General features: G+C 34.9%; 1 protein-coding gene across 1 annotated transcript in view; it reads right to left on the minus strand.

The window, feature by feature from the left end:
• LOC129218462 (uncharacterized) overlaps window positions 1–18,184 on the minus strand; it is a 252,624-nt gene that overhangs the window by 31,782 nt on the left and 202,658 nt on the right. The window contains exons 6-10 of the mRNA XM_054852737.1: window positions 8,089–8,189; window positions 7,874–8,005; window positions 2,621–2,712; window positions 1,185–1,266; window positions 1,024–1,086 (exon numbers count right to left, since the gene is read on the minus strand). Coding sequence (XP_054708712.1) covers window positions 1,024–1,086; window positions 1,185–1,266; window positions 2,621–2,712; window positions 7,874–8,005; window positions 8,089–8,189 — 470 coding nt within the window. The remainder of the gene's footprint in view (window positions 1–1,023; window positions 1,087–1,184; window positions 1,267–2,620; window positions 2,713–7,873; window positions 8,006–8,088; window positions 8,190–18,184) is intronic.

Raw genomic sequence — 18,184 nt, forward strand, 5'->3', positions numbered from 1 at the left:
TGACTGGAGGAATCACTGTTTGACTGGAAACTGGCTTTGGAGGAAACACTTTTTGAATGAAACCTGAATTTTATAAATAGGTTTATAATGGGAAAAAATATGTTTCGGTTGAAAACAATAGCATATTTTTGTACCATTTAATGTTGAGTTCAAAGAAAAATCACTAACTCATTTTTTTTATTTTTGGAGAAAACACTTTGAATGTTTGCTCTTCAAATGGCTATAAGTAAATATTCAACTAGTGTTACGGCCTTTTGTGCAAATGGATTGATATATCTTGTTTAAATTGTCAATCTTTGCTTTAACGGACTTCACAAAATAAGAGGGACAAAATGTTTTGTAAGTTATCTTGAAAATAATTTTTTTCCGTAATAATTTCAGAGACTTAAAATAATGGTGATTTAACTCTTGAAATCTCTCGGTGAGTTTCCTTTTATAGTAAAATATGAAGTTAAAAAGCATCAGAGAATAACATGGATGAGGGACAGCGATTTTTTCATCAACTAAAGTCAAGTATCTTTAAGGTAAAAATATGAAAGTGATTTTTTTTTGCATTGGATATACCAGCTGATCAGAAAATGAGTATACATTTGAAAAATTAATAATACACGAAATAATATATGTAGATAAGTAAAAACTGACATATATGCTTGGAAGGACATAGGGTTCTATTGCAATCAAGAAATTAAGAATAGATATATGCGCAGGATTTTTTTTTCAGGATGGCGCTCCACCTCATACTGCCAGACTTGTGAAAGATCCAATTTTTTTTCTCTTCTGTGGGAAAGTAATAAATGAATATTTTGAAAATGACCTAGTACCACCTTCAAGAGTGCAGCTAAAATGTCGAGTCATTATAATAAGCATAAGTACTTTTGTTTTTAGAATGCAAGAGTAAATGTTTTTTGCCGAGAATACAAACTTATGAACATATCTAGTGATTATTTTGAATATAATTTAATTTTTTTTCATAAATTAAAAATTTTAAATGAACATAATGATGTTAATTCCCAAAATTGTTACCTGCAATGCGAAATGGCGATACTGGTCTTGTTCCATATCAAGACATTCTGTGTTTAAGTAGTTCTGAAAGAAAATAAATGAAATTGTGTGAGCATTACATACATTTACGGAACTTATTATTAAATTCAAAAGATGCTATTGATAAAATGAGAATATCTCACTTTAAATCTGGCAAGAAACTCTTTCTGCCTCGTAATATCTGTAGCTAAGATTAAAGACCTAATTTGTCTCTGTATGTCCAGCCTGTAAATAATGATATTGAGCTTAATCATATCACCAAATAGTAACAAAAGATAGAAATAACACTACTTTGAACAATGTGTTTGAGGTACGATTGAAAACAGAAGGAAGAGAAAATCTGGAATTTAAAACTTCTCATAAATTAGAAACCATTATACACATTCAAAGACGTTTTTCTTCAGCTGACTCGAAGCCACACCAGGCACCCGAGCTCTTATCATAGAGTAAGAATAGAACTAGAGCGCACAATAGGGTTACTTTTCGACTGTAAGAACGAGAGCGGTTTTGACTACTTCTGTTTGACGAGAGCTACGATCTAACTTAACATCTTAGCGCTGTTCAGGAGCGGCAAAATGCTACTATACTGCATTTATGGAGAAGTGACAGCGGAAATTAACAAAGAGGGTTGCTGTTTGGCGTCTTCACCAGCCACTTTCACGATTTACTCGCTAGATTGGTGATTCTGTTCTTAAACATTCCACTTATCTGATTTGTGCTGCTCAATCCACCCAGTGCCCAGTCAAAACCCGGCATCGTCAAGCCACCCGATGCTTTGCTTTCTTCCACTATCACTTCTCGCTGAATGAACCATAGATGCAAATGCCAAGGCGACGTCTGCTGAAAACTGATAACGAACAAAGAATACTGTTCGTACCAGGTCCGGATCTACATAACCGCAAATCCTGCAGGCAAAGCATTGAGGGGCCCCCGGCCCATTCCAGTGTGAGAAATCCAGTGGGCGGTATGAAGCCCTAGTGGCTTTTTGCAGGGGGGCCCCCCAAAGTTTGTTGATCCAGGCATGGTTCGCACTCATTTCTGTGGTCAATTTTTTTTATGAAACTGTTTTCTAAAATATTGTCAACTTTGATACGTTGAACATATATTCGCATTTTAAAATATATTGGTCGTGCATTACATAAATTTATATATTTCCAAAAACAAGAAATATCAAGTGGGTAAAAGTTTAAGATGGGCTGACGTGGCTGGATCGGTAAGACGCCAAGCTTGTAACTGGAGTTCCGTACTCAATACCAGCAGGTCGAAAATCCTCCTTGATCACTGATGATGACTGGGGCACGTTAAATGTGTCGTGGTCATATAATCCTCACGTGAATCATTACCTAGGCTGTTTCGCTCCTGGTTTGGTTCAAAATTTCGAAATGTTGATAGATGGCTCTTTTACCGTGTGCTGTCTGAGTTGATTCAGACTTCCACCTAAATGTTGCTCGTTAAAACAGTAGTCGTCCCTCACTACCTTCAATCTACTAGCAAATGTTACTCTGGCTGTATTAGTAACAACAACAACAAAAGCTTAAGCATACAATTACAAAGCACATTCAAATTTTAAACGTCGTACCAGATATCTTTGTCCAAATGATCAAATATCCCTGATTCACTGAGACATGAGATTGCCGTTCGCCAGTGATGGTTTTCTAACACTGAAGAGTTCTAAAAAACAAAAATATCGGTCAATAAATAATTGTGCTATTATACGAAAAAGAAATACAAATGCATTTATAGATATATTAGGAACAAGATATGATGTTTGTTTGTTTACCGGGAAAACGGTAAGGCTTAGAAGCATTAAATTTGTATATAGGTGTAGTTTTGCCGACGTTGTGCATCTCGTCACCGAATGTTTGATCAATTCATAAAAAAAAAGTTATTTCATGCTTTAGATGACTTCAGTAGTTTTTACGTCGGAGACTTTAAGCTCGTTGTTGCGTTATTCTTTAGCACATTGTTGCAAAAAAATAATTTAATTTTACTAGCGTTTTTATTGTTAACACTAAAAATTTCTACAATAATTCGGTTCAAGTCGGAAATAAATATACATTGTTGTGAGTGATGCAATATGTCTATACGTATCTTGTTTGTGTAGAATAAATTACTTTTTCCCACCAGCAAATATATTAACAGTTCCCGAAGGCGGCGACTTCTCGTAAAAATGTGAACAACATAAAAAGGGTTATAACTGTCAATAGTCTATGTCCGGCAGCCCAATATACACTTTTAAAAAAACCCTGAAAGTTCAGGTAGTTTTCTGACTAATTTTAACAGAATATTTCTGTAATGCTTCAAAACGTATTTTGTCCTCACAACAACGGAAATATCACGAAAAAAAGTAACGAAAACGAAATTTTTCCATTTCTAGGGTTGCCGCTGTGCTGTACTAAGTATTCTGATCATCTTTCAAGTTATGATAAACATGACTTTTTGTAGTGCTTATTATATCGCACTGTTACGCTTTGTTAATTAAGAGCTTATTTAGAATAACAACTCAGATGTCGTAGACAAAATAGATAGCTTGCTATTTCATGTCTGGAGAGTAATATGCTCGTATGTCGAAATTGTTTTTACGCCTTTGGGCTTTGTAGGTTTGGAAAAATGTTCGCGCCATTTTCAGACAGGCAGATGTGTTTTGATCGCCCTGGTGATTTGATGTGGATTTTACTGAGTCAGTATTAGAATATTATTGCGGTGTATTATTTTGCTCAATACTTCGAACAATTCTATTCGTTAGTTATATTGTGTGTTCTAGCGGTGAGAATAGTTTTAGGATCTCGTGTTATCCATTTAAAATAAAAGCTATTGGATTACTTGTATCCAGATGCAATGGAGACACTTAAATTTAGCACCGCTGGTCACATGTAAGTATTGTTGAATATCTTTGTACTTGTTAATATACAAATGTATTTTTCTTGTTAATATGCATTTGATAGAATTCCGATGGTAGCTGATTTAGAATTTCTAGAACTATTATAAAGTTATTGTTTATGCTCTAACGCATTGTATTCTTAAAAGTCATTAAAACGTAAAATGCCAACATATCGCATCAACCGTAGATTATCGTGGTATGCGAGCAAGACAGAAAAAAAATCACTCAGTTTTTTTTTTTTTTTTTGACAGATTGAAAGTAAACCTTTTAAATCTCTAAATAAAAGTATTTCTTGCTGTTATATTTTTTGCGAAAAGGCATAGCAGATTGTTAATCTTTGAAAACACAATTGAAATTTTGACAAGAATAAGTTTTCTTGACTACTTAGAAATCTGGAAAACATTCATTACTCCTTTCGGGATTTCATTCATAATAAATTACTTAATTTATTTTATTAGGATCTCATCCAACAACTTATTTGAGATTATTGCAAGTTTCTTGTAAAAACATTTCGGGTAAAACGAACTGATTGATATGTTTAGCCTAAGCATAATGATGATGCACTAAAAATCTATGTTGCTATTCCAATGAGTGAAAAATGCGGAAATCACCGGGGGGGGGGGGGGGGATATACATCATCTGAGCCAAAAATTCTTCACGTGTATGACAATGATTCTGTTTTTAAACACAGTAAATTGGTATGCGGTACTCTCTATCATGTGGATTATTTCATGATAAAGTCAACCGGTTTTTAGTGGTATTTTATTTGACTCAGTCTGCAAATAAAAATGTTGTTTTTTTCATGTATGCTTTTCCATGCCACGCCAGAATATGTACGAGGGGATGTCGAAGGAAATATCGAACAGTATCAGCATCGAAAATTGGTGTTATATTCAAATCCACTAATTTAATTGTTGGTACTTTTAGATTATTTTTATTCATCTAAAAGAAGTTGAAAATTTCGTGATAGATGCTTGAAGAAGAGCTGTATGGTAGGTAAGTTATCAAGCAAAATTTTCACTTAAAATATATTTGAGTAATAAATACAAATTTAAAAAATAATAGTTTTTGAAAGGTTAACTATTTTTCTATTATTTATAATTTTAAAGATAGGATAGAAAAACGAGAATGAAATTTCAGTAAAATATGTGAAAATGAGAAACGAAAAAATAGCGCAACGAAAAATCAAGAACCGAAAGTTCTGTAAAGAAACAGAAAATTTAAAAACGGAAAAATAGATGAATGGAAAATTTAAGAACGGAAAAATAGATCAACGGAAAGAAGAGAAATGGAATTTTCGATAAATCACGGGAAATTTATAAACGGAAGAACAGAACTAAACGGAGAAATAAAACTTCTGTTAAGTCACGGAAAATAATTTAACGGAAACTTAATATTTACGGCAACTTTGCTGCCGGTACTTTATCCGTTATTTTCAGGAAATTTTTTTAACAGTGTAGTTAGGGCCGTTGTCGACTGATCGATAAGGTATCGGACTTGTGATCGAAGGGTCCCGGGTTCGATCCCAGTCGGTCGAAGATTCACCGTCTTCATTAAGGGTGACTTTGGGACGTTAAATATGCTCGTCGTCAAAGTCCTCTAAGTGAAACGATACCTCTAGGGGTGCTGGACCAGGGATTGCTCGGTTTCTGGTCTAAATATAAAAAATCAGAGCTGTCTTCATAGCAACATTCTCTCTTCAGAGCATCCAACTGGTTAAACCACAAATAGTAGTTGGTACGGAAGACCCTGGAGTGAAAAATGAAAATCCCAATATAGTTTAGAAGACAATCTAAAATAATTTAAATCATAAGCAGTATTTACAATTGCCACGTCGTCAAGTCCAGGACAGAAGTTAAAGTAGTCACCACTCATGTCGGAATTAGTTAAGCACAGCGGAGAGTCTGCCAGTTCAACTTCAGATTTTTTCCTCAGACAGTCCTTTTTTTTCCTAAAGCTTGCAACAACAACAGCTTTTAGCAATTCACATAAGATGGGGCTAATTCAATAAATAACCCCAACTCTTCTTTTTTTTTAAAACTATGTCGGAAATAATTTCACTTTGGAGGGTTTTGAATTCAGACGCGCTGATTCTTTTAATGATATGGAAGCAAACAGAAGGTCCAAGTTACGAAAGTTTCGATTTATACTTAGCAAGAGCTTTGACAAACGCATTACCCGTAACTCAAATTGTAATCAAATTCGATTAATTTTCAATCCAGATGTCACGCAGTAATATCGAAGGATTCGTTGTTGAGCGTTTCTTGTCTCAATCCGTCCCTTTACTTTCTGGATGTTAAAATCTTTTCAGCGCTGGTTACTTGTTATTTTGTGCCTCTTTTTTTCCCCACTCACAATTTTAAGCTTTTCGAATATCTAAGCTGTTTGAAGTTGATTGTGATATGGCAACATTGCACTGAAATCATTTTTTTAGTCAGCAATAGTGCTTATTGGCAATTTTCAAAAGATTCTAACGGCAATTACGAATTTTGCGCCCATAAAACCAATCCCATATACAGCTACCAAAATAATTCCTATGTCGTTCAAGTCAAAACATATAATTTCAATGCTAAAAGAAATACCGTAAACGCGGGCTACTTTGGCCTTAAGGGTTCTTCTTTGACCCAAACGGATAAAAAAGATACAACGTCCTCTGTCAACCTTCAGAGCGCAATTTTTTCAACATATTTTGACAGATTTCACTAGAGAGCATCCGCAATAACTCACTTATGTATACCAAGCCGTTCTATAGCTCTACTCAAGAAGCAACACTAGCGGTTCTGCGTTCCTTGTGCTAACATGTGCCTTCATAACCTCTCAAACTTCTCCATGTAGAAGCAGTTCTACATCAGCTAAGAGATTAAGTACCTATTTACAAGCACTATTTAATACTGTATGCCGTAGTATAATTGTGATTCTTATTTCTGTGTAGGTTTTCTTTTTAAAAAATTGACAATGACAACATATCTCTTTACCTAAAAATTACGACCTACTTTGGCCCAGCATAAAAACTTGAAAAAATCTGCCAGAGAGATTTGGAAAAGTAAAGAATATCTAAAATTAAGTCTCTCAACAGGAAAATCACAAGAAAAAAACCTGGAATTTTCGGCAACGGATAAATAGGGAGATTGCAGACTCAATTCATCAGGGTTCAGTTACATGGATTCCATTATGGAAGATGAAGAGGAATTAAAAGTTGCAGGAGGTTTAGAAAAAGGTTTACCCAAATTCATATGCATATTACAAATAATGTCAAACTTGTTGGAAAGTTTATGGAATTTTATTATTGTAGAATGGAATGAGCTCAGGTTTGCAAAGATAGGTGTTAATGCGAGAGAAAAGGGAATGCTTGTTGAGAGCATGGAATGCACCAAAAAGTTTTGGAAGTGACCGAAAATTTTTGTTTTACGAATGGTGTTGTCCTAGTAAAATTATTCAACCTCCAAAACTTATGAAAAGATGATCTCCGTCGGTAATTTCTGAGACAGTAACTAGGTGTGCACACACAAAAACAATAATAATAATGATAATTTTCCTTAAAACAAATGTGTGACTCAAACTTCTTTTAAATGTATTTTTCATTCAAATAAATAGTTTTTTACATGAACACAAGAGAAAGTGCTTCTGAACTTCGTTCTCAGTACTATCAGCTAAATTTCTTTGACTCTAGTTAGTTCTATAGTGATTTTAAATAGAGAAAACCACTTTGGGCAAAAGTAACCCAAACGCAAGGGTAACGTCGGCCCAAATAAAAAACAGTAATAAAGGGTAAAAATTCCTGGAAATAAATTAAGAGACCTTTAAATGCATAAAACAAGTTTCTACAACTTGTAAATATGAATAGTTATAAAATTATTGGGAAAACAATGAGAAAATTTTAAAATCTGGGCCAAAGTAGACCGCGTTTACGGTACATGTTTGATGAAACGAGAAAATCAACGAAAAACTTACACGATAAAGGTTAACGAGATGGTTTGAAGTGGCAACAAGAAATGCTTGCGTGACGCCAGGATGATCTAGATCATGAGCTACGGCTGCTATGACGGATGACATGGCTTCTAATGGAGTTAAATGAGCTGAAAACTGATGAATAAGTGTAAAATTAAAGAATGTTTGGTACCAATTTAGAATATTGGAAAGAAAAAGTCTATTTACTACATTCATACTTTGTTTTCTTGGAGAAAACAATGCATAGCTTGTGTGACATCTGCTGCATGGACCGAATTATGATATGGATTATGTCTATGGTAAGCTGCTTCCATCAAATCTGAAAAGAAGCGAGATGCATTCATAAGCAATAACTACATTAAAAATATATTAAGTTCATGAACAATGATACAGATTCATTGCAAACATATTAAGCGGGAAACATACATTTGATATTATTTATTGAAATCCGAAATTTAACATTCGGGTCATTCCATGCGAAATGAGCAAATCAACTGTGGCTGACATGTCACAGATTTCAATGAAAATTTTTATTACTGTAAATCATGCATATATACACTGTGAAAAATGAAATGCTCAATTTTAACGATTCGGCAATCGTCGAGCACTATTTCGTTATTTTCGACGATCCTTTCGTCACCGAATCACGTGATATTTGACGAAACCAGAAATTTCAAATTTTTCACGAAATTATTTCGTCCCGATTTCGTCACATTGCAGTGCATTCTGGGAGTTCTCGTTTCAGTCTTGTACTTGTGCTCGTTAAATTATCTTACGGAAATTATCCTAAAGGATTCGTAAAAAAAGTTAGTATTTATTGAAATTTGTATGTGCAATGTGCCTTCTTTTATCTATTGTTATATTTTTGTTTAGTGTTGTGTTTATTGTTGTATTTAAAACACATTAAAATTGAAAACGAACGGTTCGATTAGGTTTAGAATTCTGTGTGTCACCTCCATGTTAGGCTTAGCTAGCGTTATTTTTTTATTTGCAAAAGAAAATGTTGATTTGTTGACATTTGTTTCCAAAAGCGTACTTCCTTTATTCGTTAAAAAAATTACAAACATTACTAAAGAATTTGAACAAATTTAAACTTACAAAAAAAAAAAAAAACTTAACCGTAGCTAAACTAACACAGATGATAAATACAGCGCTTTTATAAAAGGCATAGAACTTTGAAGCTTTTAATTTCATCGTGGAATATATTACATGGTTACGTGTTTTCATTCTTCTCCAAGAATTTTACAAAAATAATTCTGTTAAACGAAGTGTATTTTTTAGCTTAATAATTCAAATTTGTTTCATTCTGCATTTTTATTTTCTTAAACAAATACTATGTACCAATCCCCCAATAAGTATTGATATTTTTTTTCTTCCACTCTACATTTAATGTTTTATTCAATATAATAATTTATACAGTAGTTCCCAAAAGTGTTCGCAAACTTATCATTTTCAATGATATACTGCTCTACCCATTAGTAAAAATTAATATTTTGGAATGGGTAAACAATATTACAAAACTACATGAAATATTTTAATAGCAAAATAAAATATAATTTTGAAGAAATTAATAATCAAAAAGTATCAAGAACTTTATAACACAAAAGTGTTCGTAAAAATATTTTAAAATAATTGTTTAGCAATCGTTGAATCAAACTGATGAAACTCGAGGAAAATAGCGCTTGATGTAATAAAAAATAAATGCAAACCACTCATATCAGCTTTTGGATCCAAAATGATGCCCTCTTTTTTTTTGTTATGCTCGTAGACAGAACTTATAAATGCTTACCCCTCATGTTGTTTACATATTCTCTTTCCCTGCGGCAGATGTTTTTAGCAATAAGTGCTTATGTTCATTATTTGTGGAGCCTTTTGTTTTTACTTGCATAAAACATGAAGTAAAATCAATATCAATTTAATACAAATCACTTTAAGATAGAGAAAATATTAATTTCCATAAAGAACTCTATCTTTGTAATTGATATTTCAGCACAATATTTTCAATATGTTTCCAATTTTTCCGCAAATTAAAACAAAATATTGAAAGTAGAGTTTTAATGTTTAACCTCCATTTAAAAAGAAAAGATAGTATAGCATGTTTGAAAATTGTAATAACAATAATAAGCATTTTCTGTTGTTTATTTTTCCACTTCATACACTAAATTTATAAGGTTTTCTATGTCAATTTGTGTTACATGATTTGTCATAATTATGAATTTTTCCATTATACATAGTTTCTAGCTAAAAAAAATGCAGCATTAATTTTATTGCGATATTTGCCGCCTCAACGCATTGTCAACAAAAAATGAGAAATCCCAGTCTACATTAAATCGGACTAAGAAGCATTTTACAGATGAACTTCCAATAAATCCAAATTTTTTAGTTGGAGTTGTGATTTTGCTGGATACAAAGTAAAATGTCTGAAAATGTAACCGAACTTCAATTGAAAAACTGAAAGGATAATGAAAATATATGAAAAATTAAAAGGATAATGAAAATATATGGTAAGAAGTAACAAGCTTTGCTCACCACACTGGTCCCTATTTTCATTATATACTTTTGAAAAAAAAATCCATTGATATCAGTCAATTAGTTCTCAAGACACAAACAAACAAGGAAATGCACTTTGTTATTGGGTTTCCCCTGTCTTTAGCAACTCTTCTCCCTTGGCGTTTTTTTATTTATTGCGTGAAAATTGCATATTTTAAAAATCAAATATGCTTAGGGAAAAGGTAATACTCCCTTCGTCTCCGTCCCAAACTAGTAGAGCAACGTTTGAATATTTTTGTACTAGTGATTGATTCTGATGAGTTTTGATTTTTTTCGAATATTTTTTAAAGATTTCAAGGTACTATACTATCAATTAACAACTTTACTTGGCAAGCATTCCCTTTTAAAATCATTACCAGCTGATTTAAAAAAATCCGAAGTACACACGCCCTTAAGCTACACCCCATTTTGTAAGTACTCTACCCCCAGTATAGCAGAAAAAAGTTTTTTTTCCTACTAAATCCCTATCCATCAGCTAGCGGTTCCCAACCCATGGGCCACGGCCCACAAGTAGGCCGCGAACAGAGTGTTACTGGGCCGTGGACACTGGTCAAGAATCTGAAACATCAAGATAAATCTTGGAGTTTTTCAAGATTAGTGGATTTCTGTTTTTTTGCGAAGATTCACTTATTAGATGTATCGTCACTCAAAAGTTTTCCCTTGCTTTTGGCCAATAAAGAACTTTAAAGTTAAGATTTTAAAATATTTCTTAAGAATTTTTTCCTATTATTGAGGATGAAATCTGATGAATCAGAAACTCTTTTAAGATAATTGGTTAATAAAAGAAAAAAAAAAAAAAAAAAAAAAAAAAAAAAAAAAACTAGTATTAGCTTCAAGCTTCAAGTTAAAAATGTTCCTCCTTTGTTGAATATGATGACTAACCAGTGAATTAAGACACTTCAGGGGCTTTTCGACAACCTACCTATTAGAATGAGGCTTTTACTCACATTAAAAAATAAATAAATAAATAAATAAATAAAAAGATTGTGCAGAAATGCATCGAATGTTGCAAGTTATTTGAGACTAAACCTAACCATTTTTAATCCAAATATCAAATCCCTAGTAGAGGAAGAACAGAAAATCCCATGCAGCTTTTAAGTAGCAGGGGTAGCAGCAGCCCCCCAGAAAGTAAATTTTGGCTGTGCAAGTAATATACACTGGTTTGCAAAAATTAAAGACGAGACGGTTTTTTCAATATAACTTTGTACAAAAGTTTTCCAAATCAACACATTTAATACCGTAAGATCCCCAATACGTAAGGACATGTGTAATGAAATAAGCAGCACTTACTAAAAGAGAAATCAGAGAGATAAGAAGAAGCTTCATTGAAAAAGTAGCATGGAGCGCAATGCGACTGAAGGCCGAAACATCCCTGAGATGGGTGTCCAGCAAGAAACATCCGGTCTTTAGTAGGGGATATGATCTCCCCCGACTGCTAGGCAGGTTTCACAGCGTCTGCCCATGCTGAGAATGAGGGTGTCAATGAGTTGTTGAGGCATTGCTCCCATTCGTCTTGCAGCGCCAATCGAAGCTCCCGAATCGTTACTGGTGGTAAGGTACGAGCTGTTAAGCGTCTGCCTAGAAAATCCCATACGTGCTCGATGGGATTGAGATCCGGAGATCGTGCCGGCCAATCCATACGTTCAATATCCTCACTCTCTAAGAGCTGTTCGGCAGCAACTGTGCGATGACATGGTGCATTGTCGTCCATGAAAAGGAACTGCGGACCCATAGCGCCTCTAAAAAGACGCATATATGGAAGAAGAATCTCGTTACAATAACGGGTCCCGTTGATTGAGCCTGCGTCGAAGATGTGTAGGTCTGTACGACTACCAAGCATGATGCCTCCCCAAACGACAACACCGCGACCTCCATACCTGTCCCTTTCAATGATGTTCGAGGGATGATTGCGGCTTCCCCACTCTCTCCAGATGAGTATGCGATGAGAATCGCTACTCAGACTGAATCTGCTCTCATCTGTAAAGAGTACTCGTCCCCATTCATTGTTTCTCCAATTCCGGTGTTCCCGGCACCACAGAGAACGCCTTCTCCGATGGGCAGGCGTTAGAGGTACACACCGTATAGGGCGTCGTGCAAACAGACCACCACCGTGCAGTCTTCTGGCCACGGTAAAACGCGATATCGGTCGTCCAGTAGCCTGTGTCGTGTGTCTAGCGATTTCTCCCGCTGTCTGCCGCCTGTTTCTTCTGTCCTGTAAGACAATATACCGGTCATTTGCGGGTGTGGTTCCTCGTGGACGACCACTACTGAACCCCGGGATAGCTGTTCCTGTAGTTTGAAATTGTCTCCAAAGTCGTGAAACGATGCTGTGAGCACACTCCGAACTCTGCAGCCACACTTGTCATACTGCGGCCTTCCTCCAACTTTCCAATGATTCGACCTCGGGTAAAAGCATCCAGATGTCGTCTAACAGATTGATTATTCGCCATTTCTTGCTGAGACAGCAACTCGGTGTGATTTTAACTGCTATACGGCGTGCAATCTCTGCCAGAAATACTGATCATACACCGACAACATGCTTTATACTACTCAGACACTCCCCCATTACGTCTGCCTGCATATCTGCGCATGTGCTACCGTACATCACCTTACTTAATCTCCTGATTGGTCTTTCTGTCCGCTCTGCCTCTTCGTTCAGCTGATATGCTAATTTTTCGACTTCGTCCTTAATTTTTGCACACCAGTATATAGTAGTTAGTGGGCCTCAATGGTGTTTTCTGCAAAACTGGTAGGCCGCACAAGTAAAAAGGTTGGGAACCGCTGGAAGGTAGCTTTATGTACTTACTAGTTAATTTATGAAATGGAGCGTGGCTTCGAGTGTTGGAGCCCTGGGTTTTTGACTCTAATTTGATAGTGTTTTAAGGAAGTAAGGCTCGGTAAGTAAATGTTGTTTATTGATATCATAGCACAATAAAATCTCTGAAAAAGTGCAAATAAAATCATAATCACCAGTTTCAGTACTACTTAATTCATAAGTACTTTATTGGAACTAATTTTGGGGGGGGGGGAGAGGGAGTACTTCAGAAAGCATTCGTGAAGAAAACGGAACACGAAAATCGGGTGAAAACGGTGTATTTTGGCTATCGGTTGAAATAAAAAATAAATTAAAAAAAAAATCACAGATCAACAATTGTCGCATCCTTTATTTTTTTTATAGCTCAAATAAATAAATAAATAAATAAATAAATAAAATAAAATAAAAAATGAAAATTTGCGACTTGATTTGCAAAAGTATTAGCTCGTTTAATGGCTTGTAGTAATGCTGATTCTCGATAAATTGAAGAAACTGTAATTCCAGAACACTATTCAGAAATTAATTTCAGAAACCAACTGAGGGTCTAGCTGCCTAAATAAAAATTTTGTTCACCCGCTGTAAAAATAACGCATTCTTGCAATCTGCTTGAAAAAAGAGCTGTCAGCATCGAAATATTCATATATTTTGAAAAATATGAAAATTAAATCAGATGCTCTTTAAAGTCACAAGCGAATCGTAGCTTTTTACCTTAAGAAAAAAAAAAGTTCAGATTTTGAAAGAAATCGTGGAAACATGTTTTATTTCAGAAATAAGCTGCTGAATTTAATCGTAAAACTTTCCTCGAAATAGAAAAAAGATCCATGTGCATGGGGGCATACTTATTATGCATATATTCTGTTTTTAAAATTTTTTAGGATGGATCCAGCATCACGGAGATAATCAGAACAAGGACAGACGAAGACTTTTTCATAATTATAATAATATTCTAACTGTTCGTATATTTTACATTGATTTCATGTTACACATGTTTGGAAATAAAAATAAAAATTTAGGGGTAGAAAGCAAAGGTGTATTTTATAATTAATTAACAAATATTATACTAAATTAATTTTACCAAAAGATTTATTTCACATCTGCATTCTTTTACGATTTATATTTTCAATTTTTTTAACATTTTGGCAGACAATTGTTTTCAAAGTATGAAGTATGTAATGCATGCAAAAATAAAGTTCCTGTATCAAACATAAATTTTTCCAAAAAAGCATTCTACATACAAGCAAAATTAATAAAACAAATAATTGATTGGAAAAAGAAAAAGGTAAGCTTTTTCGTAAGATTATCTAATTTCATTTTCTGAATCTAATTTTAGAAGAAAGATATACTAACTTAAAGTTGTCCATTTTATTGTACTTTTTCTCTTTTGAAATTTATGGGATTAATTAGATAAAAACCTTTTTTTTTTTCCTTTTTTTGGAATTTTTTCATGCGATGCAATGAAGAAGAAAATCCTCAGCAATTTTCCCCTGATCCTACATTGATGTAACTGTGTATAAAAGTGGCATATAATTTATTCTTCCAGAACCCAATGTCTGCTGTGGAAGTAGCACTTTCATATTCCCAGTAGGGCTGTGCGATGTAGGAATTTCGACATCGTGATGCATCGCCAACCTTACATCGCGATGTAGCTCAAGCCGTTTGAAATATTCTTCCCGCTACAGCGGCACCCCCCCCCCCCCATTAGGGAATTTTCCTTACAAAAATCAATTTGTCAGATCTTTTCCTAATTTGGCACAAAGGTCCTTTAATCACATGGGATAGTACCCCATATGAATACTACCCTATGGGAAACTATCCTATGTGGATTTCCAGCATCAAAGAACATCTGAGCCGAACCTGGAAAAGATCCGACGAAAACTGGATTTTTATAAGGAAAACTCCTATGGGGTTTGCCACACGTAGCGGAACGAAAACTACCCCAAGCATCAAAAGACAAATGTACCGAATTTAGAACAGATCCGAGGAAAATTGGGTTCTTATAAGACCCCCCCCCCCCCAGGCACGTGGTTTCCCCCTCCATAGCGGGACGAAAACAGGGGAATTCCCGAGCGTCAAAGACCACTGTGCCAATTATGGAAAATAACTGATAAAAACTGGATTTTTATAAGAAAGCCCCCCGTTTGGTGGTTGCCCCCCATTGCGGGCGAAAACTACCCTATGAGAATTCCTGAAAACAAACCTCTAAGCCAAAAGTTTGGAAAGATCCGACAAAAACTGGATTTTTTCAAAGACCCCCCCCCCCCCCGATTGAGGTTGACCCTCCCCACAGAATGACGAAAACTACCCTGCGTGAATTCCTGAGCATCAAAGAACCTCTGCGGCAAATTCAGAAAAGATCGGATAAAAACGTTTTTATCTATAAGGAGACCCCCAATGCGGGGTTGCGCCCCCCCCCCCCCATCATAGAGGGTCGAAAACTACCCTGTGAGAATTCCCGAGCATCAAAGGACCTCTGTTCCTAATTTGGAAAATATTTGATAAAAACTGGTTATGTATAAGAAAACCCCCCGTATGGAGATTGCCCCCCCCCCCCATAGCGGAACGAAAACTACCCTATGAAAATTCCTGAGCACCAAAGAACGAATCTCTGTGCAAAATTTGGAAAGATTCGACAAAAAACTGGAATTTTTGAAGTAAATACCCTTAGAGGTTGCCCCCCCCCCCCCATTGACGGTTGAAAACTACCCTGCGCGAATCCCCGGTATCAAAGAACCTCTGTGCGAAATTTTGGAAAGATCCGACAAAAACTGGATTTTTTTCAAGGAAAACCCTCATGGGGGGGGGGGGTTCCCCCTCCCCCATAGAGTGACAAAAACTACTCGGCGTGAATTCCTGAACATCAAAGAACTTCTGTGGCAAACTTGGAAAAGATCGGACTAAAACTTTTTTTATGTACGGAGAACCCCTAATGCGCCCCCCCCCCCACACACATTGAGGGACAAAAACTACCCTGTGTTAATTCCTGAGCATCAAATAATAAACCTCTGTGCCAAATTTGGAAAATATCCGACAAAAATTGGATTTTTTAAAGGAACCCCCCTTCCCCCTCTTATGGGGGTTTAATTAAATACCATGGAGAGTTTATTCTGCAATAATTTGTTTTACCTTTTTTTTTTAGAAGTTGTTAGTTTGCATTTTTACATGAATAAAAATTTGTTTGACGTATTTTATGTGCCTCTGTAATCAACAATTACTTGTCTTGTTTTAGGCGGGGGAGGGGGGCTGCAGGCTCGTTATTTCAATTTTTTTTAAATATGGCAAAGGGGTCTGTACTCAATAAGAATTTTATAGGAAACCTACTAAAACGACGGTCACTCATGTGTAAAAACTTGAATGTTCAAAAACCAAGCCGGGGGGGGGGGGAGGCCCCGAGTCCGTAAATGACGGGCCTGTGAGAGTGACTATACGCATTAAAGTGGGAAACTACGGTAGTAAGATTCTGAAGTTAGAATTTGATCAAACACACACAAATCTTATAAAATAGTCGAACCTCGTTATAACGAACTTAAAGGGGCCATTAAAATTGATTGTTCTAAAACGTGCTTCGCTTTCCGAAAAACAATAAAAAATAAGACATGGATTGCAAAAAAGTTCATTTCGGCAGTTATTCGTTTTAAGCGTGTTCGAATAAACGAGGTTCGACTGTATTCGCAAAAATAAAAAAACTAATGTGCTCAAAGAAAAAAAAAAGGGAATAAATTTCCTCAAGATTTACGAAATTAACGTCCTCAAATATGACGAAATTAATTTGACGAAACTAATGCTCTCAAAACTACGAAAATGATTGTTAATTTGACGAAACTAGGATGAAGAAATATTTCGTTACATTTGACGAAATTCGCATCCTCAAACGAGTAACGAAAGCTGTTTCTTCAATTTGACGAAATGTTCGCTCGGAGCATATACCTGGAAGCGGTTTCGTCAAAAACGAAGAAAGTTTCTTCAAATTTGAAAGTCCATTTCTGAGAGTGTATGAGGGAATGCAAAGTACACTTAAAAAATAAATATTTCCACATTCTATAAACAAATCTCTATTAGGAAAAAGGAAAGTAAAATTTATTCAGAGCTTTTTTTTTGAATCTGAGATATTAACAAAAGATTGAAAACTTGCCAATTTACATCAGATTTCAAATCACTCTTCTAGTTCTTTTCATGAAAAAATAACAGCAAAAAGGATTTTAGTCATTATTTTTGAATTCCTTGATGATGAAATCGTACTTTAAAAAATCAAAAATTTACAAAATTCTCATTTTTTTTCTCTATTTCAGATGCTTGTTTGAACATGAGGGAATACCCTTAATTTACTCAATTTTTTTACGTAACATATTGAAGTATTCTTTAGGTAATACTATATTTTAATCATTGGAACAAGCGTATTTCTGTTACTAGAGTAACTTGAACTAAGGTAAAATTCCATTAATTAAAGTTATTTATTGTAAGTTTTGCAAGACTTAACCATATCTTTCACATTTCATTTTCTCAAAATTATGTTTATGAAGTACTTGTTGAAAGGTTTCCCTAATTGTTGTGAAGTATATAATAGTCCAGTATGCATAATTAAATATAATTGTGCCACTGAAAATTGAATTTTCCTCTATACCCGTGGTATAGGAAAAATTAACAGTAAAGTTTCTGGAAAACTTATGTCATCATGACTAAAAGAATATACTGAGTTAAAAGAGTAAGTGAGAGGACCATCTCTTCTAATTCTCAATAGCATTTGAGATTGGGCTATGAGATTGAGGAAATTTGTTTTATCCATGAATAAGTATATTTATTTGACAAATACACCCATTTATTTCAACCGTCCTGCTGCGACGTTCTTTGAAACAAAAGAATTCCTTTGGTAGCGAAATTCGTCTATTTTAGTTATAGCTTTTCTGTCCAGGATAAATCTTGCCAGTTAAACAACATTTGCCACACAATGAATC

Source organism: Uloborus diversus, chromosome 3, assembly GCF_026930045.1.
Source record: "Uloborus diversus isolate 005 chromosome 3, Udiv.v.3.1, whole genome shotgun sequence".
Taxonomy (NCBI): Eukaryota; Metazoa; Arthropoda; class Arachnida; order Araneae; family Uloboridae; genus Uloborus; species Uloborus diversus.